Source organism: Eumetopias jubatus, unplaced genomic scaffold, assembly GCF_037043125.1.
Source record: "Eumetopias jubatus isolate StellerSeaLion01/CBP00866 unplaced genomic scaffold, mEumJub1_p1.0 scaffold_15, whole genome shotgun sequence".
NCBI lineage: Eukaryota > Metazoa > Chordata > Mammalia > Carnivora > Otariidae > Eumetopias > Eumetopias jubatus.
In genome coordinates this window covers 41223795-41245887 of record NW_028274821.1, presented here as the reverse complement: position 1 = coordinate 41245887, position 22093 = coordinate 41223795, and the positions used below count along the sequence as shown (strand labels likewise).

The 22093-nt window shown below is 37.8% G+C and overlaps 1 protein-coding gene across 4 annotated transcripts in view; it reads left to right on the top strand.

The window, feature by feature from the left end:
- The window catches only part of FREM1 (FRAS1 related extracellular matrix 1), a 176392-nt gene extending 161993 nt beyond the window's left edge, over positions 1-14399 (top strand). For all 4 annotated transcript variants that reach the window (XM_088018775.1, XM_028107286.2, XM_028107288.2 and 1 more), the window contains 2 exons: positions 8952-9037; positions 11319-14399. In XM_088018775.1, the coding sequence (XP_087874901.1) occupies positions 8952-9037; positions 11319-11518 (286 nt within the window). In that variant the 3' untranslated portion in view covers positions 11519-14399. The remainder of the gene's footprint in view (positions 1-8951; positions 9038-11318) is intronic.
- Positions 14400-22093: the final 7694 nt, after the last annotated feature.

Genomic DNA, 22093 nt, shown 5'->3' with positions numbered 1-22093 from the left:
ACCACCAGCCCCCCTTTTTGCCTACCTGGATATTATCCAGAACAATGCAATGAGACTAATCTGCCCCATGGCTGGAAATGGAGACTTAGAGGAGTTCCTGGTGAATAGCAGTCAGATCTTGCACTTCATCAAATTCAAAAAGTTATGCTCATCTAAAAACACTGCTAAGAAAGTGAAAGGGCGAACCACATTTGGCAAAGCTCATCTCCAATTGTCCAACTGATCTAGGTCTCAAATCCAGAAAATACAAACAATTCCTATGAATCTGTAACAAAAAGACAAACCGATTCAAAAAAAAATAGCAACTGACTTGGAGACTTCACAAGAAAAGATATATAATTGATTGATAAGTGCATGAAAAGATGCACCACCATTAGACATCTGGGAAGTGCAAATAAAAACCACAGTGAAATACCACTTCACACCCACTATAAAACCACAAAGACTGACAGTACCACATGGAGTTCTCATATATGTTGGTGGAAGTGTAAAATGGTAACCCCTGTGTAAAAGTGTATAACCACTTTGTAGAGTTGTCTGGCAGTTTTTTATAAAGTTACAAATATTTGCCCTGTGACCTAACATCTCTACGCCTGGGTATTTACCTGAAAGAGATAAAATTTTATGCTAAAGGGGTGCCTGGCTGGCTCATTTAGAGGAGTATGACTCTTGATCTTGGGGTCATGAGTTTGAGCCCCACATTGGGTGTAGAGATTACTTAAATAAATAAAACTTAAAAAATATATACTAAAAAAGACATTCACAAGAATTTCATAGCACCTTTTTTTTAATATAATAATAATAGTTTGGGTATGGGGCTAGTCGGTTAAGCAGTTAAGACTCTGCCTTCAGCTCAGGTCATGGTTTCAGGGTCCTGGGATTGAGCCCTGTGTCAGGCTCCCTGCTCATCAGGGAGTCTGCTTCTCCCTCTGCCTCCCCTTGCTTGTTCTCTCTCTCTCTGTCACTCACTCTCTCAAATAAATAAATAAAATCTTAAAAAAATAATAATAGTTTAGGTCATTTGCCTTTTTGTTGTTGATTTATAAGGGTTCTTTATATTTTCTCCATCAACAAGGAAATAGATAAATATTCTTTTTCTGATAAATTATTTTATGAATGATAAAATGGAATGAACTACTAAAACCTCCAACAAGGTGAATAAATCTCAAAAACATGTAGAGAGGAAGCAACCCAACATAAAAGAGTGCATATTATATGATTTCATTTATATGAATAGGAAAAACTAATTTATTAGTTGGTGTTACAAATAAGAAAAAAAAAAAAAAAAACAGTCATCCCTGGCGGGGATTGTAGAGTGACTAAAAAGTAGCATGAGGTAAGGTTCTAGAGTTGTGGAGATGTTCTACGTCTTGCTCTGGGTGGTAGTTACATGGATATATATATAATTGTGAAAATTCATTGAATTGAATACTTAAAATTTATGCATTTTACTGTACGTAAATTATAACTGGATTTTTAAAAGACTTATTTATTTATTTTAGAGAGAGAGGGAGTGAGAATCTTGATCCCACAACCCTGAGATCACCAGCTGAGCCACAACCAAGAGTTAGACACTCAACCGACTGTGCCACCCAGGCACCCTGTAACTAGATTTTTAAAGAGTTAATAAAATATTTTACAAGTCTGTGGTGCTTGGGTGGCTCAGTCGGTTAAGCGTCTGCCTTCAGCTCGGGTCATGATCCCAGGGTCCTGGGATTGAGCCCCGCCTCGGGCTCCCTGCTCCGTGGGAAGCCTGCTTCTCCCTCTCCCTTTTTCCCTCCCCCTGGCTTGTGCTCATTTGCTCCCTCTCTCAAATGAATAAATAAAATCTTTAAAAAATATATATTTTAAGTCTTTTTAAAAATTGGTCAAATTATCCACCCTTTTTTCACTGATGTATTTCATGTCTTAAGTATGAGTACTATAGAGGTTAATCAGTGGCTTTCAGGTTTTTGTTGATGAGTGGGTGCTATGAAGTAAGTTAAACTATTTTTTTAATTTTATAAATAATTATTGTTTAAATACATACATTCCCATATTGCTGTATGTTAAGGGACAATGAAGACATTCTTCCACCCAAGTAACTGGGTGTCCTACTTTTATTTAACGTTTGTCTTAATGCATTGATAGCTCAGGTAGGAAGAGTGGTATAGGTCTTTTTCTTTTCCTTCTTGAGGAGAGAGCTCTGGTGTGGAATGAAAAGCTCTCTGATTTAGCCAGGAGAAGACTGCAACATGTTACGAAGGGAGCGTATGGTGTCTATACTGACAAAAATGAGGGAGCGTACAGAAGTGCAGTTATACCATAGCCAAGGTTACCAGATCAAATGCTGCTGGGATTTGTTGGCAAAATATAGGTGAACAGAGCGACATTAGTCCAAACCTTAAGTTTGAAGGCAGCCTTATTGTTCATCTTGCAGTGATCCTCAACAGTTCAGGTAACTCTGCCAGCCTATAATGAAGCTCTAACCAGTTCTTCATGTTATGAGAAAAGTAAAGACAACGCGTATTGAGCAATATCTTTCCATTCCTTCATCAATGTTGGCATCAGGTCACCAAGTATCTTCTCTTAGAAGGACTGTTCTTTACTCTGATACTATGATCTTCTTGCTTTTTGGTGTCAAAATCCATTTTTTTGAAATCATGGCAATTTGTAATTATATTGATAACTTCATGGTGACCAACCTACATTGGTTTCCCCCAATATATTTTTTATTTTATTGATCCATCTAATTGCAGCTGGTTTTAATGGTGAGTACAAAGAGTAGGAAGACTAGTTATGTACCTATTAATCTTGTCATAAATCTATGAATATGATACAGTTCCCTTGTCCCAATAATAAACTTGAAGCCCAAATTAATTTAAAAGTCTAGCTACTTCCTCATGCGTTTGCCCTAAGATCTCGTCTGCAACTTGGGTTTAAGCACGTTTACACCCTGATCATTTTACAGTAGCCTGACCTAGTTCTACATGCCTCCTTCACCAATAACGCCTTCCTTTGATGTTACACTGTATAGTTTATAGAATTCTTTCACCTCTACTAGCTTGTTTGATCCTCCCATCATCCTTCTGTGAGGGAAGCACATATTATTATCTACATTCTACAGATAAAACAAAAGGGATTTGGAAAAGCAAAATCACTCGCTCGTGGACTTCATTTCTATTATAGCTCATAAGAATCGGGGCTATCTCGTCTCAGGTGAATTGACGAGCACACCTATGTTAACTTTGTGTTGAACTAACCTAAAGTAGGTTTCAAAACCATGTATTAGTATTTTGTATCTTTCACAGCAAAGACACACTATGATTTTTATTAAATTATGGACCCTAATTTCTTTTGGATTGGAATCAAAATAATCTTTCACAGCAAACTTAAGGTACAATCAGGTTCTCAGTTTATAAATTCATTCATTCAACAAATATTTGGGCACTTAATCTACTGGAAATGTCTAGACCAGACTGCATCTTAAAGTATCATCCCCCAGGATTGGCCCCACAGCCCAATAACTAAATCATTCTTCATTCATCAGTGAGCTGCAGAAAAATTGACACCACCTTTCTCCAGATACATCTGTCCTATATGGCAAGTCTTTATTAAAGATTTTTTTTATGTACTTGAGAGAGAGAGTGAGTGAGAGAGAGCATGAGCAGGGGGAGAGGGAGAAGCAGGCTCCCCATTGAGCAGGGAGCTCTACATGGGGCTTGATCCCAGGACCCTGGGATCATGACCTGAGCCAAAGGCAGATGCTTAACTGACTGAGCCACACAGGCGCCCCTATGTCAAGTCTTTAAACCCCTCATTTTATATCAGTAAGGTGTCATACAATCCTGACAATTCTTTCCCACATCTGCTTCTCACAAAGCTCTATTAAGAATGTGAAAGTCAGGGCGCCTGGGTGGCTCAGTTGGTTAAGCGACTGCCTTCGGCTCAGGTCATGATCCTGGAGTCCCGGGATGGAGTCCCGCATCAGGCTCCCTGCTCAGCAGGGAGTCTGCTTCTCCCTCTGACCCTCTTCCCTCTCGTGCTCTCTATCTCTCATTCTCTCTCTCTCAAATAAATAAATAAAATCTTTAAAAAAAAAAAAGAATGTGAAAGTCAGGGGCACCTGGGTGGCTCAGTTGTTAAGCATCTGCCTTCAGCTCAGGTCATGATCCCAGGGTCCTGGGATCGAGCCCCGCATCAGGCTCCCTGCTCCGTGGGAAGCCTGCTTCTCCCTCTCCCACTCCCCCTGCTTGTGTTCCCTCTCTCGCTGTGTCTGTCTGTCAAATAAATAAATAAGTAAAATCTTAAAAAAAAAAGAGAGAATGTGAAAGTCAGTGGGGTGCCTGGGTGGCTCGGTTGAGCGTTGGACTCTTGGTTTCAGCTTAGATCGTGATTTCAGGGTCGTGATCTCAAGGTCATGAGATGGGGCTCTGCATCAGGCTCTCGCTCAGTGGGGAGTCTCCTTGAGCTTCTCCTCCCTCTGCCCCTCTCCTGCTCTCTCTAAAAGTAGATAAATAAATCTTAAAAAAAAAAAAAAGAATGTGAAAGTCACTAAACTTAAAATGGCAGCATTTAGCTTTCATTAAGTTGATGTCTCTGGATCTAAATGTAAATAATGTAAGTTACAAGCTGTATTTGTTGATTGCACCTATGAGAACATAAGTACAAATAGAAGGGTATTTTGTGCTATAATAACTATTATAAAATCTATTATAGCAATGATGGAAAATTTCCATCTCCCCTATTAATTTAAGGGTATTAAAGATCATATCTAGTAGATCAAACTTTGGTCTTATTAGCAGGTTCAGAGTAATTTATTCATATTATTTTGAAGTTATTTTGGTAAACTCATCTCAGGGAATTATTTTAAGCTCTAGAACTGTGATTTCTTTTGCTATATAAAACTGAGAAAACTTTCAGAACAAAAAAAAAAGTTTTTAGGGACAATTGTAGTTTTTCCATCATATTTTAGAAAGAGACGAATTATGTATCTATCAGTAATAAAACTCTTTCAAATTACACATTATCTGTTTACCAGATTGGTCCAGAACTTAGAACATCTATCAAATACCATTTCTGATGGTATTCCAGAATGTGTAAGAGAGGTAAAGAAAATATATATGGTCTGAGATTTTTAAAATATCATAAAAAGCTTTTAATTTTCAAATTTTATTTGAAAAAATGAGTATGAATATTTGATCTGATTGTATTTGTGTGATACTTCACTATGCATTGTATTTCGAAAGGACGAGAATGATTACCCCAAGAACAGTTAATACTAGCTACAGACATTTCAAAAAATGACTTAGCGGCAAGTTAAAAGCAAACTAAAAGGAACAGGAAAAGATCTCCATGTTCCTTTGGCTCAGTTATTCTACAAGAAGTATTTTTGGGCGGCAGGACCACCTCTTCCGTATAATTTTTCTCTGAACCCCAAGACCTCCTCTACCATTAAACATGTTTTTACCATCAGATGGGCCTCCCTGCCTTCCTGGACCCATTACCTTTCAGGTTTATTGTGTTTTCTGCTTCTCCACCCTCTTTGTCTTGCAAAACCGGTATTCTTCACTATATCATACCCTTGAATCTAATATAACTCTGTTATGTTAAGAATAATGGAATTAAAATAAACTTTATATATATAAAAGGAAGAAAAATATGTATTCCTTTTATATATACATATATAAAAGGAAGAAAAATATCTCTTCTGGGAATTATCCATTCCTTTTGTGATATAAAATTTATAATTTCACCATTTCACAACCTGGATATTTACCTTCTCATGAATTAATTTTAGGAGATGATCTTAGATTTTCTAATTAGAATTAATATTAATATTAGTATGTTTTTGATTTGGTATCAGGGATCATTATTCAATTCTGAGCTGTGTTTCCTGGGGCTCTCTTCCCTGAAGATCCTTTACAGAGGGTCATTTGCAGCACCCATGTTTCAAGAACAGCAAATTTTGCTTTTCTCCTTGTCCCTAATCAGATTGCTAACTCAACTCAATCTTTATCTCCAATCTCCTTTCCTCTCCATTGGTGTTTTATTATTTTTCCAACCCAGAGGAGCTAGACTCCTAGATTAGGTATTTCTTGAATTTACATATTGTAATCTCATCTGCTCATTTCCTTAGGCCGTCATTGTACATTTGGTAATTCTATTATTATAAATCATTATCTATAAAACCATTTTGTTTTCCCACAGGAGTGTCTGGAACCCCTGCTGGCCTGGCCTTAAAGAGTTAGTCTGAAATACACCTATACTTAATCAAAACATTTCAAAGAAGTAGATGTTTATTTCTTTAACTAGAAAAATTGAAGTTTCTGTTTTTATTACTACACTTTGAATGCCTTCAAATTTCAGAGCTGCCCAAAGATTTTTATATGTATGTGTTTCTATGTTTTATTTTTCTATCTCTCTATACACATCTATATAGATAATGTTCACACTATTTGGTGTGTATATGGGCATAAAGGAAAAGGAATATTTTTGTAAAATAATCAACATACCAGTGCCTAAATATTTCTTTTACAAATAATTATGGTCTAACATGTTACATAACCTAAACACAGCTATCTTCCCATCTTGCTCTTTTGGGACTTTTTGCTTCTTGGAGAGACAAAAAAAGAAATCAAACTTGCACTTGACCAGCTAAAATGGATTTTACAAAGTCTATTTTCACAATATTTTCAAGACTCTTAAAGCAGGAGGAGATGTTAAATATCCTTGAATAAGCCCTGTCACTTCTAATGATGAAGGTGAGGCTGCAGTTATGGCTGTAAGGGAATTGGGCAGAGTAGGAAGAGAACTCAGATCTTCTTTGCCCTGTTCAATGCACCATATTTACTGAGGCAGCCCCTCGAGCCTTCCCTTGGCCTACATATTTGGCAGAATACCACACATTTGTATTCTGAGTTGTAAACCCTCAGCACGTTAGAATTACCATATTGGGTGTGAGAAGGAGGGAAGAAGTTGGGCTCTCGTATCCTCTGTGACTGTCAGACAGGAGATGACAGTAAATAATGAGGTCAGAGCCAAGTCACAAAACCCAAATCCAGCAGCCTGAGGACATTCAGAGAAGGGGTGAAGAGACTTATGTATCTCAGAAGTTCTAGAAGTCACCACTGCATGATAGAATAATAAAGTACTGGTTTTAGTGGGGAAAAAATCATGAAGAAATGGATAGATTATGTTCTCCATATGTGATCTGGAAAAGCAGAGAAATGAATTGGAAGTTTGGAAAGATATAGGCAAAATGAATAAAATACCAATGGATATTAACCAGGCAAGATCATGGTGACTTTGTTTCTTGTTTGAAACTTTCTGTATTAAAAAGAAGAAGAAGAAGAAGAAGAAGAAGAAGAAGAAGAAGAAGAAGAAGAAGAAGAAGAAGAAGAAGAAGAAGGAGAAGAAACATAATCATTAGCTTTTTACATAAACATTTTTAAAGAGCTTTTAATAGGCACCATTGGGGAATTAGAAACAACCGAATATTGCTTATAGGAATAATTCAGCTAGCTGCAGGAATAATTCATGAATAATTCTCATGCCTGTTATAATATCTATACTCAAAAGGATGAGAGATAACAATTGCTGGTAAAGATGTGGAGAAAAGGAATTCCTTGTGTTATAGTGATGGGATTGCAAATTGGTGCAGCCATTATGGAAAACAGTTTGGAGGATTCTCAAAATATTAAAAATAGAACTACCATATGATCCAACAATTCCACTCTGGGAATATATCTGAAGGAAATCAAACCGTATGTTGAAGGGCTATCTGCACCCCCATATTTACAGCATGTTTATTATTTATAGTAGCCAAGACAGGGAAATCCAAGTGTCCATCGACAGATGAATGAATAAAAAAGTTGTGATACATGCTGCATGTATGCACAGAGGAATATTATTCAGCCATAAAAAAGAGGAATTCCTGCCATTTGTAACAGCATAATACTCATTGAGGGTTACACTAAGTGAAATAAACCAGATAGAGACAGACAAATACTATATGATCTCACTTATATGTAGTCTTAAAACCAAAAAACAAACTCATAGAAAAAAAGATCAGATGTGATTAGCAGAGGCCAGGGATATGGGGTGGGATATTTGGATGAGGTGGTCAAAAGGTACAACCTTTTGGTTCCTGGGATGTAACGTACAGCATAATGAGTTTAGCTAACACGGCTCTATGGTAGATTTGAAAGTTATTGAGAGAGTAAATCCCAAGAGTTCTCATCACAAGGAAAACAATGATTTTTCTTTCTGTTTTTTTTTTGATATCTAAATGAAATGATGGATGCTAAGTAAACTTATTGTAATCATTTCACAATATAGGTAAGTCAAAGCATTACTGTACACCTTAAACATAAAAACAATTCTATTTGGGGGGATATTTATATATGTTTATAAGAACACATGCTTTAACTTCTACACCACCTATGAAGTTTTGACAGTGAGACCATGCTCATTTCACTGAGTATGACCAAAGGGTCACAGTTATTGGGGTATTTGAGTAAGTACACCAAGTGTAAAATGTAGGCCTCAAGTAATTTTATCTGAATAGTTTGGGTTACCTTACTGATCAAATTAACTGGATATTTGTCAAATTTGTGCCCGTTTAGAGATAAACTCCCTGCGAGAGGAGTAATATTTTGGCATGAATTTTTATAAGTAGGTAGTTGCTGATTTTTCTAAAAAGATGTTTAAAACCTATTGGATTTGTGCTTTAAAGCTCAGATAGTATAAAAAAAAAAAATCTCACTTTCTTTGCTGTCCCCAATCCCACCTTACAGATAGTCATTAAAGTAAAAAAATAGAGTATTCAAATCCTGGAAAGTTCTTTCTATATATACGCTTTTTTTTTTTTTAATTTTAAACCTATTTGACTTCTGTTATGAATTTCATATCAACAGGAACATTGAGCTCCTTGTCACTGACGCTGTCCTTTTTTGTTTGTCTCCTTGTAGTCACCTGGGCAGCCTTGTAACAGTTCTCTCTAGACGGCACATGCGATGGCTCTGGGACATCAGTGGAGGGAAACCCTTCTGGATAGGCAAGTGTTTGCACTGTACTGAGGAGGGAGGCGAGAACATCAAGAGGGCATCACCCTCCCCTGGGCCAGATAATTGTGGCTCACAGTAACAAGCAACAATTAAATGGTTGGACAATCTATTTTTTCTTTTTTGGAGGGGGTGCCCGGTGGACAGTGTGTCTTTTAAACCTCAACTTGGGGTGCCTGGTGGCTTAGTCGGTTGGGCGTCTGCCTTGGGCTTAGGTCATGATCCCGGGGTTCTGAGATCGAGTCCCGCATCAGGCTCCCTGCTCGGCGGGAAGCCTGCTTCCCCTCTCCCACTCATTCTCTCTCTTTCTCTCTCTCTCCAATAAATAAAATCTTTAAAAAAATAAAACTCATCTTAATGACACAATGCTTTGATTGGTAGACATGTATCTCAAAGAAATAATAAGGGATGTGGTTTGGTTTATAGGTAAGAGAATTCAATAAGTCCTATTTCTAAAAGTAAAATAGGGGATAGTTAAATTATGGTATAGCCATATGAAGGAATATTTAATATTTAATGCTTTTGTAAGGCAATGAATATTAAAGACATGACAAAGTGCTTAATGTTTATGATTTCATCCAAGAAATACACGTTGGAGGTATATTATATATAAAATATGTAACGTATTTGTGACAGGGTGCTGGTGCTATGTAAAAAAGCAGAGTCCACAGCCACATGAAGCATAAAATAATTTAGAATAAAATATTTATATATGTGATATATATATATATACATATGTGCATGTGATATATACATATATAAAGAAATATGCCAAAGAGTTAGAAATGTTTACCCCTATTGACAGTTGTAGGTGGATCTTAATTTTATCCCTTGTTTTCTGAAGTTTTAATATCTTCTTCAATTTTAACAATAACACAATCTCTTCAGAGATAAAAATTCTATTTTTAGGAGTAGAATTCTAGGGGCATATCAAAGTGATTATTTTCACCATCTATCCTAGAAGGTATTGGATTTCAGGGAACAATAATAAACCCAATCTTGGCTTCTCAAAATCTCTGTAATACTTAGTACATCTCTAAATTCTGAAATTTTCTGAGAGTATTAGGTTAAAGCTGGAGGAGACGTTTTCTCTGCTTCCATAATGATTGATTCAAGGCTCTATTCCCACAGAGTGCTTAGGCATAATATCTCCTCCTGATCAATAATGCAAGGAAACAATCCAGAAGGAGATAGTAGTTCATTTTATTCTACCTCAAAATATTGAGGGAGAATCACGGGAGAAGGTTATAGGCTATGCATCTAAGACTGTTTTCATGGTTAAACCCGGTTGGGAGATGTCAATTCATGCTTTTATATGAGACTCTTTCCTCATTGCATTCTCTTTGTTTCTACTATGAAGGGGAGTAAGGAGGAAGATTGTTTCTTTAAGAAAAATTACAAAAGCTTTGCAACACTAAAGTGCAATTTGTAAAATAGCCAGTGGGAGTAGAGAGGCAAGTTGGGAAAAGCTGCTTTTAGTTGGAATTATAGCAGGCTGAAAAAGAATCTTACATTCCAGACTAAAAATAATACCTAGTGAAGCTACTTTCAAATATGAAAACCAAGACATTTATATATCAAGAAAGAACAGCAATAGACAAGAGTGTACCTGTTTCCCTGGGATAGGAGTTCTGTCTGTAGAATAATGTGAATAATAATTACTGTTTACTAAACATGTATGTATGCCATGAACTTGACATGCATTATCTTATTTAATACTTAAAACAGCCCTCAATATACTATTTTTATTCCCCTTTCTTAGATGAGGAAGCTAAAACTTAGAGTGGTTAAGTAACCTGCCCAAAGATGGTCAACTAGTAGGTGGTAGATCTAGGATTTGGATTTGGATCTGCCTGACTCCAAAGCCATATGTTGTTTTGTTTTGTTTTGTGTGTTTTTTTAAATTTTTAAATTTTAATTTTTTAAAAGATTTTATTTACTTAGAGAGAGAGACAGAGAGAGAGAACGAGTGTAGGGGAGGGGCAGAGAGAGAGGGAGAAGCAGACTCCCCACTGAGCAGGGAGCCCAACCTGGGGCTCAATCCCAGGACCCTGGGATCATGACCTGAGCCGAAGGCAGATGCCCAACTGACTGAGCCTCCCAGGCGCCCCCTCAAAGCTATATGTTCTTAACTGTGTTTCAGGATTCCCAGGTCCTGTTCTGTGTTTTAGAACATAAGCCCATGTTTGTATGTGATTCCTGAGCTTAGAGCAATAGACTGATATGATATTCAAGCATAAATGTAATATTGGCACATTCTTTGGTTCACACTAGGTTTGAATGACCAAGTGCGTGCTGGCCACTGGGAGTGGATCGGCGGGGAACCTGTCACCTTCACCAACTGGAGGAAAGGGCCCCCTCAACGTTTAAAGCGTGGCAAGAACTGCGTTTTGGCTCAGAGACAAGGGAAGTGGCAAACACAGGACTGTAGGAAGGGCAAGGCTCACAATTACGTGTGCTCCAGGAAACTCTAAACGTAACTGGCCTCACAGGTGCCCACCTGGGATTTCTCACCTATTTATTCACAGGATTTGTGCATATTGTTCAATACAAAACAAGGTGTCATGACTGACTTAGTACATTTTTTTAATCATAGTATATGAGTGATTCTATCTAGTAAAAAAGGAACATTGAAGAATATAGTTCCAGGAAGATTGATCAATGAGCATTTTTCAGGAAGAGATACAATTCTCACATCTTAGTACCTTTCAAAACAAATGCCTGAAGTATTATAGAAGATGTGCGTACTCCTACCCTGACCCCACTCCGTATCTGAGTTCACACCAAGTTCATGGTCCTTGGATTTTTTTTGTCCCAAGACCTCAAGTTTTTGTCCCATCCTGAAATCTGTCCTGCAGGTGTTTGTACCACTTCAGTCTGAGGAAAGCTGACCCTACCAGCTCATTAAATCACAGCTGAACAGCAAAGGGTCATTTTGTCCCTTTGGAGCCCTTTCGAAAGTGAAACCTGAGATAAGAGGCTTGTAGATAAAAAAGGAGAATTCTCTGTGGTGGGAAAGGAAGGCTTTAGATGGGAGAATCTTGCAGATGGAAGCTCATTTGCAAAGCTCTAGTTCAGGTAAGAATTCAGAGGCTACCTGTACGTCAGGGGTCTACCCATCCCTACTCATGAGACAGATCTTTTTTTCCAGTAAAAATGTTGGCATCTTACCATCTCAGAGCTAATCATTACACTTCCCCCAGCCTTACAGATTCATGAGAAATTTGAGGTAATGTGAACCTCTCTTTTCATCTGGGTATATGGTACGGACTAACATTTCTCAAGGACATTTGGAGTAGGGTTTATGTGAGTGATGGTTAACACATGAAAGAAAAATACTGCTTCCTCAGAAGTGTCCCAGTGAACTATGTTGATGAACAAAGAAAAATAATACTGAAAACAGAGCCCTTGAAAACCTACATTCTCAGAACAGATTTTGATATAACTTTGTGCCCTTAAATCTCTAATATTTCTAGAAATGGCATGCTAACCTGATTCTGTAACATAAAGTTCCCTTATTAATTTATAATATCAGCTGAATGAAACATTTTTGTAGCAGCAAAGTGTGTTGCAGCCTTACAGGAACTCCCTTCTGAAATCAAGGTTTAATTACAGGAAATTAGAAATTTATTTCTGAAGCATTTGCTCAGAATTTTCCTTTTTTCATAATCACTGAAAAATATGGTTGTGCCAAATGTAACTTACTCTATGAGTAATTCAGAGTAATTTCAGAGTCAAAATGGGGTTACCAAGTATACCAAAGCTTTGGTGCAGGTTTTATTAGAATAACACATTCGGTAAAACTAAAATAAATGAAAGAAATTCAGTCCCGTTTCTGGATATAAAACATGACAAACTTGTTTTATTTCTGCTCATTTATCAAGATTTTCGGTATGAGAAATATTTACAAAGAAAAGTGGGGATTATGTTTAGGCATTCCTACCTCTTACTTAAATTTAAAAGCATGGTGGCGTCGGAAGGCTCCTTACTTTAGGTATCCCAAGTAGGCTCTAGACTGATTACAACATCCAGGTCTCTCATACAATACAAGCACTCTCTGGTATTTAACCAAAATTTGCAAAACCCACCCTCCATACCAGCTCCAGCCCTTTCTGATCCACCGGCCTCTGCCATGTGGGAAGGTGACATGCCAGATAATGTAGCAAAGAGTTGGTTACCTAAAGAGTGATATCCTAGAAGGGAAAGTAAAAGCTCAAGAAATAAAGAGTTCAGGGGCCACTCCCTGCTAGAAATCCAGAGCTATACTAACTATTTAAAACTGGGAATCCAGAACCAGGGCTGTTATGGAGAGAACCTGGTCAGCATGGTAGATTTTTATACTTGTCTGCAATGACAATGGTGTTTAATTGCAAATGCTGGCACAAGGCCAGAATGTTTTATGATTTTTGTAGCAACTAGAAATACTAGAATAATATTTTTAAATGTTCCTGATCATGAAAGCATCATTCAGGTTGTAAAATGCAAGTAATTGAATGAAGATACAAACAAAAATTCGGAGAAGTTGGGGGTGGGGCTGGGCAATATTTTTCATGACCTTTATTTCTTTCTCATGATTGCGCTTTGACTCAGGGGAAAAAAAGTAAATGATTGTCATAAAAAAATAAAGAGAGAGACAGGGGCACCTGGCTGGCTCAGTTGGTGGATCTCAGGGTTGTGAGTTCAAGAATCATGTTGGGTGTAGAGATTACTTAAAAATAAAATCTTAAAAAAAAAAAGTAAATGATGGTCATGGTTCTCTCCACCTAGATTGGTCACTGTCACCTGTCAGATTCTGGTGGGAGCAGGAAGGAAGGAAATGGAATAATGGTAGAATAAGGAATGGGTGATTATAAGAGAGAGGAGGGAAGGGTTGAGCAGGGAGAGATGGGACAGATGGTCGCTAAGAAGGAGAGCATCAGAAAGAAGGACCTAAATGCCACCCAGCTCTTCTCCCCAGATTTGAATACCAACTCAGGAAAAGCCCCCTCTACCCAAGGGCATCAACCCAGCTAAGTAGTGTGTAGCTTTTCAGAATCCTGTGATTTTTGTTCTTTAACCAAAACATACATATGTATATAGCATATATTTTCCTGAACATAAACTTAAAATCATATGATAATTATTTCATCTCCTTCCAAGGAGTGGTAAAAATGAACCAGGTGACATTGATTTACGTTTCTGTTTTTGTTTATTTTTAATACAGCCAAAAAGAACATGCACATATTTTCATTAACACTATGGTTTGTATAACTCAAACCGGAACTGGTGCTGATTAATTTTTGCAACAAAGCAGCCTTTTAAATGTCCTGTCTCTAGCATTGTATCAAAATTAATAAACTTATTCCTACTTCTGAACTACTGTTGCTTTAGCTTTTCACATTTTATATTTATTCTAGCCATTGGAAGAAGGGATGGGAAGGGAAACTCAACATGTCTTTTTTTTATCCTTGCTGTTTAAATCAACCTTTAGTTACACGGCTTTCATCCATCTACCCAGCCACCCAGCCGTCAATCCATCTACCATTTATTCAATGAATATTATTGAATATCGAGTGCCCGCCCCTCACCTATTCTAGAGACTGGAGATATTACTGTGAACAAGATAGGAAAATAAAAGTATAAAAGCATAGTGTATACATGCAAATTTCTAATAGTTTTTTTTTTTAGTGTGAAACTCTTGATCCGGGAGGAAGTCACAGTGGAAATCATTGATTACATTATCCCTTTTCAGAGTTGAAGGGAAACACACCCCAATACAAACAGCTCAGCCTGTTTTATTTCTTTCCTGATTAATAAACTGTTATTACTTCCTGTGTTTATGATCAAGTCAAAATGTTACGGATAGCAGCTGTCCCATATTTCCTGTCTCCAGATCAAGTAAGGAACTAAAGTTTTCAAATCCAGCTGACTGATTTTTGCAACAAGACAAGCAGTAGGTGTCTCTGTGTCTTTGGGATCCCTGGAGTAACAGGAATAAAAAAAAAGAGAACAATGATATCATCTCACCTGATGTCCTTATTGTAGAACAGAGGACACGGAAGTCTTCAGAAGGTAAAGTGGGAGGAGATTAGCCCTAGAACCAGAGACCTCCAAATTGTAGGCTGAATCTCTTCAAATTATTCTACATATTCTCATTCTTACCATTCTGAGCAAATGGCTTGCTTATATTCCAGTAAAATATCTTTAAATGATGAGTATGATAAAATTGACATACGCTTGACAACATTATTGTAAGTAAAAGAAGATGGACAGGGAAGGCCATGTACCGCACAGTCCATTCATATGAAATGTCCAAAATGCGCAAATCTATGAAGGCAGCAAGTAGATTCATGGTGACCAGGGGGTGGGGGAAGGGAAAATGGAAACTAACTGCTAATGGGTACAGGGTTTCTTCTTGCAGGCGTGGAAGTGACCTGGAATTAGATAGTGGGGATGGTGGTACAACATAGTGAATACACTAAAAGAGCACTGAAGTGTGCGCTTTAAAATGGTGAATATGATGTTATAGGAAGCATATCTTGATAAAAATGCTATTAAAAATCGCCATATAAAAATTTATTTTAGAAAGCTATAAATGGGTTGATATATTTGCTGTGTGTTTATCTGACTCATCCAAGATACTTTTTCCAGTCTTTGCCTCATGTCTCACCCAGGTTTTTGTTTGTTTATTTATATAGTTGGTTAAGGGGAAGAGAATGTTGATTGGATGTACTGTTTAACTTACAGGACGGCTTTACTGATCTTCCTCCTTTCTCCCCATTAATCATAAGAGGGCTGTTATGGATGGCAGAGTGTGTCTGGATTTGTGTCATGTCTAGAATGCCATGATTTTCTAAAATTAATTCTACAAGTCTTTAGAACAGGATCATACAGGAAATGAATATACCCTCCTCGTAACTTACACATATAACTGTTCATTTTGAACAGTTTTTATAGGTCTTATATTCTGCTAGGCAATAAAGTCCAGTTTATCTTAAGAAAGAAAGGAACAAAAATCAACCAACACTTCCATTAAGGGCCTTATGGTAACCCACAATACTTTTTCCAAGCACTGAAGTATGAGTTCACCTTTTGCTTCTATCCCCATCTGTATTTTTGCTTCCCAAAGGCAATCAATCCCAACTTACACTACAGAAGAAAAATGGAAAAATATATGCCATCCCAAAACTAGTCAAAAGCAAGCCGAAGCAGCTATATTAATATCAGAGTAGATTTTAGAGCAAAGACTACTACCAAGGTTAAAGGAGTTTATTTTATAATTTAAACAGGTCAATATATCAAGAGGACATAATAATTCTAACATTTATGCACCTAATAACAATGCTAGAAATACATGAAAGCAAAAACTGATAGAAGTAAACAAATCTATAATTATATTCAGAAATGCTAATACCTTCTCAATAATTGATAGAACAAGTAGGCAGAAAAATCAGTAAGGATTTAGAAGTGTAGGGCGCCTGGGTGGCTCAGTTGGTTAAGCGACTGCCTTCGGCTCAGGTCATGATCCTGGAGTCCCAGGATCGAGTCCCACATCGGGCTCCCTGCTCAACAGGGAGTCTGCTTCTCCCTCTGACCCTCTTCCCTCTCGTGCTATCTCTCATTCTCTCTCTCTCAAATAAATAAATAAAATCTTTAAAAAAAAAAAAAAAAAGAAGTGTGGACACCAGGGGCGGCTGGGTGGCTCAGTCGGTTAAGCGTCTGCCTTCAGCTCAGGTCATGATCTCAGGGTCCTGGGATCGAGCCCCACATCGGGCTCCCTGCTCAGCGGGGAGTCTGCTTCTCCCTCTCCCACTCCCCCTGCTTGTGTTCCCTCTTTCGCTGTCTTTCTCTGTCAAACAAAGACACTGTTAACCAAATTAACCTAACTGCCATTGCTAGACCACTCCACCCAACAACAGCAGAATAGACATTCTTCTTAAGTGCACAGGAAACATTTGCTGGGGTGAACCATTTTCTGGGACATAAAATGAGTCTCAATAAATTTAAACAGATTTAAGTTATACAAAATACATTCTCTGACCATAATGGAATTAAATTAGAAATCAATAACAGAAGTATCTCTGGAAAACCCCTAAGTGTTTGGAAACTAAGTTATAAACTTATTCAACTCGTGGCTTAAAGAAGAAATCAACGGGCAAATTAAAAAGTATGGTGAACTGCATAAAAATGAAAACAGGGGCACCTGGGTGGTTCAGTCAGTTAAGCACTCGACTCTTGATTTCGGCTCAGATTTTGTGATCTACGGATTGTGGGATCGAGCCCTGTGTTGGGCCCTGCATTCAGTGTGGAGTCTGCTTGAAATTCTCTTTCTCCCTCTGCCCCTCCCCCTGCTCACGTTCTAAATAAATAAATAAATAAAATCTTTTTAAAAAATGAAAACATAATAAAGTTTGCGGCATTCAACTACAGCATTGTGTAGGGGAAATTTTATAGCACTAAATGTCTATGTTTGAAAGAAGAAAGGTTTTAACTTCAGCTTCCACCTTCAGAAACTAGAAAAGGAAGACAGCAGAAATAAGATATAGAAAACATCAGGGCAGAAATCAATGAAACCAAAAGCTGGTTCTTTGAGAGTATCAGTAATTGGTAAATCTCTAACCAGACCAATCAGGAAAAAATGAGAGGACATAGATTACTAAGTCCCAGATAGCTTCACTATTTTTTTTCTTAAAATTTTTTTATTGTTATGTTAATCACCATACATTACATCATTAGTTTTTGACGTAGTGTTCCATGATTCATTGTTTGTGTATAACACCCAGTGCTCCATGCAGTACGTGCCCTCTTTAATACCCATCACCAGGCTAACCCATCCCCCACCCCCTCCCCTCTAAAACCCTCAGTTTGTTTTTCAGAGTCCATCGTCTCTCATGGTTCGTCTCCCCCTCCGATTTCCCCCCTTCATTCTTCCCCTCCTGCTATCTTCTTCTTTTTTCTTTTTCTTAACATATATTGCATTATTTGTTTCAGAAGTACAGATCTGTGCTTCAACAGTCTTGCACAATTCACAGCGCTCACCATAGCACATACCCTGCCCAATGTCTATCACCCAGCCACCCCATCCCTCCCACCCCACCCTCACTCCAGCACCCTCAGTTTGTTTCCTGAGATTAAGAATTCCTCATATCAGTGAGGTCATATGATACACGTCTTTCTCTGATTGACTTATTTCACTCAGCCTTACACTCTCCAGTTCCAGCCATGTCGTTGCAAATGGCAAGACCAGATAGCTTCACTATTGAATTTTACAAATATTTAAGGAAGAAACAGTACCAATTCTATAGAACTCACCCAGAAAATCTCAAAAGAATACTTTTTGACATTTATTCTATGAGGCCAGAATTACTCTGATACCAAACTATATAAAAATATAAGAACACTACAGACCAGTATCCCTCATAATTATAGATAGAAAAATTCTAAACAAAAATTTACCAATTCAAAGCCAACAATACATAAAAAAAGGATATTACATCTTGATCAAGCCACTGTTAAGAAAATGACAAGCCACAGTCTGGGACAAAATATTTACTATGCATTTCTCTGATATCCAGGCTATATAAAAGAAACCCTCAAAAATCAATAATAAGAAATTTTTTAAATGGGCAGAAGATTTGAACAGATACATCACCAAAGAAGATATATAGATGGCAAATAAGTAAACGAAATATGTCAATATATTAGTCATTAGGAATTATAAATTAAAGCCATAATGAGATAGTATTACACACCTGTTAGAATGGCTCAAATTATAAAGACTGGCTGACCATACCAAGTGTTGGTGGGGATGTGAAGGAATTAGAACTCTTATATACTGCTGGTGAAATATAAAATAGTCCCACCACTCTGGAAAACAATTTCGTGGTTTCTTAAAAAGTTAAACATACACCTACCATGTGATCCAGCCATTTCACTCCTAGGTATTTTACCCAAGAGAAAAGAATGCATATTTCCATTCAAAGACATATATGAATGTTCATAGCAGCTTTATTTGTGACAGTCAAAACTATAAACAACCAAATGTCCATTATCATGTGAGTGGGTAAACAAATTATAGTAGATCCTTGCAATGAAATCTATTCAGAAATAAAAACAAGTGAGATGTTGCTACAACAACATGGATGATTCTCAAAATAATTATGCTGAGTCAAAGAGCCTGACAAGAAAGAACACCTAGTGTATATGTACTCTATTTATAGAAAATTCTAGAAAGTGCAAACATTATAGGAACAGCAAGTCAGGTGTTACCTGGGAATGGGAGAGGAGAACAGGAAAAGGCAGAGGAAAGGATTGAAAAGGGACACAAGAAAGTTTTAGGGGTGATGGATATATTCACTATCTTGATTGTGGTAATAGTTTCACAGGTATACATATAAATGTGTAAATCTATCAAATTATACACTTTAAGCACATGTTTGTTGTATGTCAATTGTATTTCAATAAAGCTGTTGAAAGAAAGAAACAGTAATTTCTACAACATGGAAAATTTTCAAAAGAAAAGAGAGCCATAAGCATAACAATATCCTTATTTCAGGGCAGTAAAATATTGGAGTAAAATTATATGATTTAAATAACCAATGACAGGAGACCGCTTAACGGAAAATGATATTGTCTCCATTAAAGTGATAACTCTATCACATAATGTTATTTTCAAATAGCAGAATATAAAATAATGTATGCATCATTTTAATAGCTACATTGCGAAAAGCAAACTGACAGGGGAGACAGGTGAGTTTATATCACAATTCCACCATTTACTCACTATGAAACTTAAATTCTTTAAGCTTATGTTTCTCATCTATAATATGGGGTTAACAATAACTTCCTGGAAAAAATTGTTGTGAAAATTAAATGTGAAGCTACAAAGAACATGCCTGGAACATAGTAAAGATACCTTTTTAAAAGCTGTTGTGTGTATGAGAGAGAGAGAGAGAAGGAGTGAGAGAGAGAGAGAGAGACGCAAAGTACCTGGAAGAGAGTGACAAGTTTTTTTAAGATTTTGTTATTTGAGGGTGAGCACATGGAGGGCTAGGGGGAGAAGAGGGGTGAAGGGGGGGTGGGAGGGGGCTGAGGCAGAGGGACAAGCAGAATCTGTGCTGAGTGTTGGGCTCGAATCCAGGACCCTGGGATCATGCCCTGAGCCGAAGTCAGATGCTTGACCAACTGAGCCACCCAGGCGCCCCGAGAGAGTGACAATTTTAAACAGTGCTTGTGCTCACCAGTAAACAGGGAAGGAGGATCTGGGGGTGGGAGAGTCGGGGTTTTAAAGTTCCGTATGACAAGTGAGAACATTCCCACATGTTAGGACATTTGTGTTGAACGTGGAAATGGTTCCAGTTTTCGGAGAAATCCAGATGACCAAGGAAGCCCTTTTTAAAACCCCAATATGCCTTGCTTTCAGACATGATCTATGATACACAAATCTCATTATAAAGAGAGACACGCTAGCAGATGGTTTTTCACATGACAGAAAGAATTGTTTGTTGCTAAGGACTCGAAGGATAGTTCTTTTCTAAGAATGGCTCCTCCATGGAGCCATGTTTTCAGAATCTCCCTTTGCATTCAGTATTGAAGGAACACGCTTTCTCCATGTCTTGAGGATCCATCATGCTCCCAGATGAACATGTGAAGAATTAAATGGTGCTAAATGGAGAGAAAGGTGGTTCGGGTTGTATGGCTGTCAGGAAGGATTCAGGCTGGAAGTGAAACGACAGAAAAAACCAGCAGAATCTGGCTCTCAGGAACACTCCTTGCCTACGGATTTCCTACCCACCAGAATCCTTGGGTCATTTTAGTGACTAGCCTCAAATAACAAGCTTCCAAGAGTTTCAGAGTTGAACCCAGAACTGAACTTTTGCAAATGTGACAAAGGCCTGCCCAGCTTTATGGCCAACGTGGGCCCAGGGTCAGGTACACAACAGAAGGCAAGTCTTACTGGAAAGTTCTGCTTTGCTTTTGCATTTTATTGTCATGATTTTTCCCAGTTTGTCTCATGTCACCTTGTTACTTAATTCCCACACCTTCAAGGGAAAAGGAAAGATGGGTAATATTTTAATATTTATGTTACAGATACTGAGCATTATGTTTCTGCGTAGGTATTGCCAAGGCAGTCAAGCCAACCTTTATTTATGGAGGGTAGAAAATATAAATCTGTCTGAAATCTCTCACGAAATGAAGGTCTTAATTTTTCCAGAGTTGATTTTGGTGCCTACTCTTGGAGAGTCTTAGGAAAGGATTGTCAATACAAGGTGTCATTGTTTTCGGTTTCCTATCCACGAGTTGCTTTTTTTCCCCCACTTCCCTCTCTTTTGGCAACTTCTCCTCGCATTCTGTCCCACATTTGGCCCCGAGTCAGCTGAAAGCTTTGCAAGTTGATTTTCCATTCCCATCTGAATTTTAGCTTAGCTGTGGAACTGTTTTCCATGTGTTTTTAATCATTTGTCCATGTGTTATGAGCTTATAGGGACAATATGGTTTCCCCAAGCTGCCTGCATTGTATAAGCAGAAACTGGCAAGGTAGCCAGTAGGGAAATGGTTTTTAGACAGATGCCCCCTACACTCATTTCTGTTGGTGATATACCACCCCCATCTTCCAACTGGAGGAAAACAATTTACAAGCTGTGTAAGTCACCTAACACAGACAGAGTCCTCTGGCAGGAGCTCCCTTTTCTAGAAGTTTAATTATTCTCAAGGAGAAACTTGCCTGGGGACAAAGTTCAAAGACCTACTCTGAGGCTGTGGCCAGGCTGGGAAATAAAGAAAGGTTTATTCTGAGTCTTCCCAGGTTCCGTGGAAATTTGACTTTAAAACAGAATCTGAACACAGAGAATTAAGGATAAGTTCTCCACGACAAAGAGAGATCTTTTAGAAAGTAAAGCCCAACAAGGCCCCGTGTCAGAATCTTCCGTCCCCATTTTTACTGGATTTGGTATGTTAAAACAAACATTCATTAACCTCCTAAGTGTTGAGCAAGGGACCAGGAACAGAAAAGAAACAGAAGAATGCATTTAACAAACTCCCTGTTCTCAGCTGCTGACAATGCCATCTCC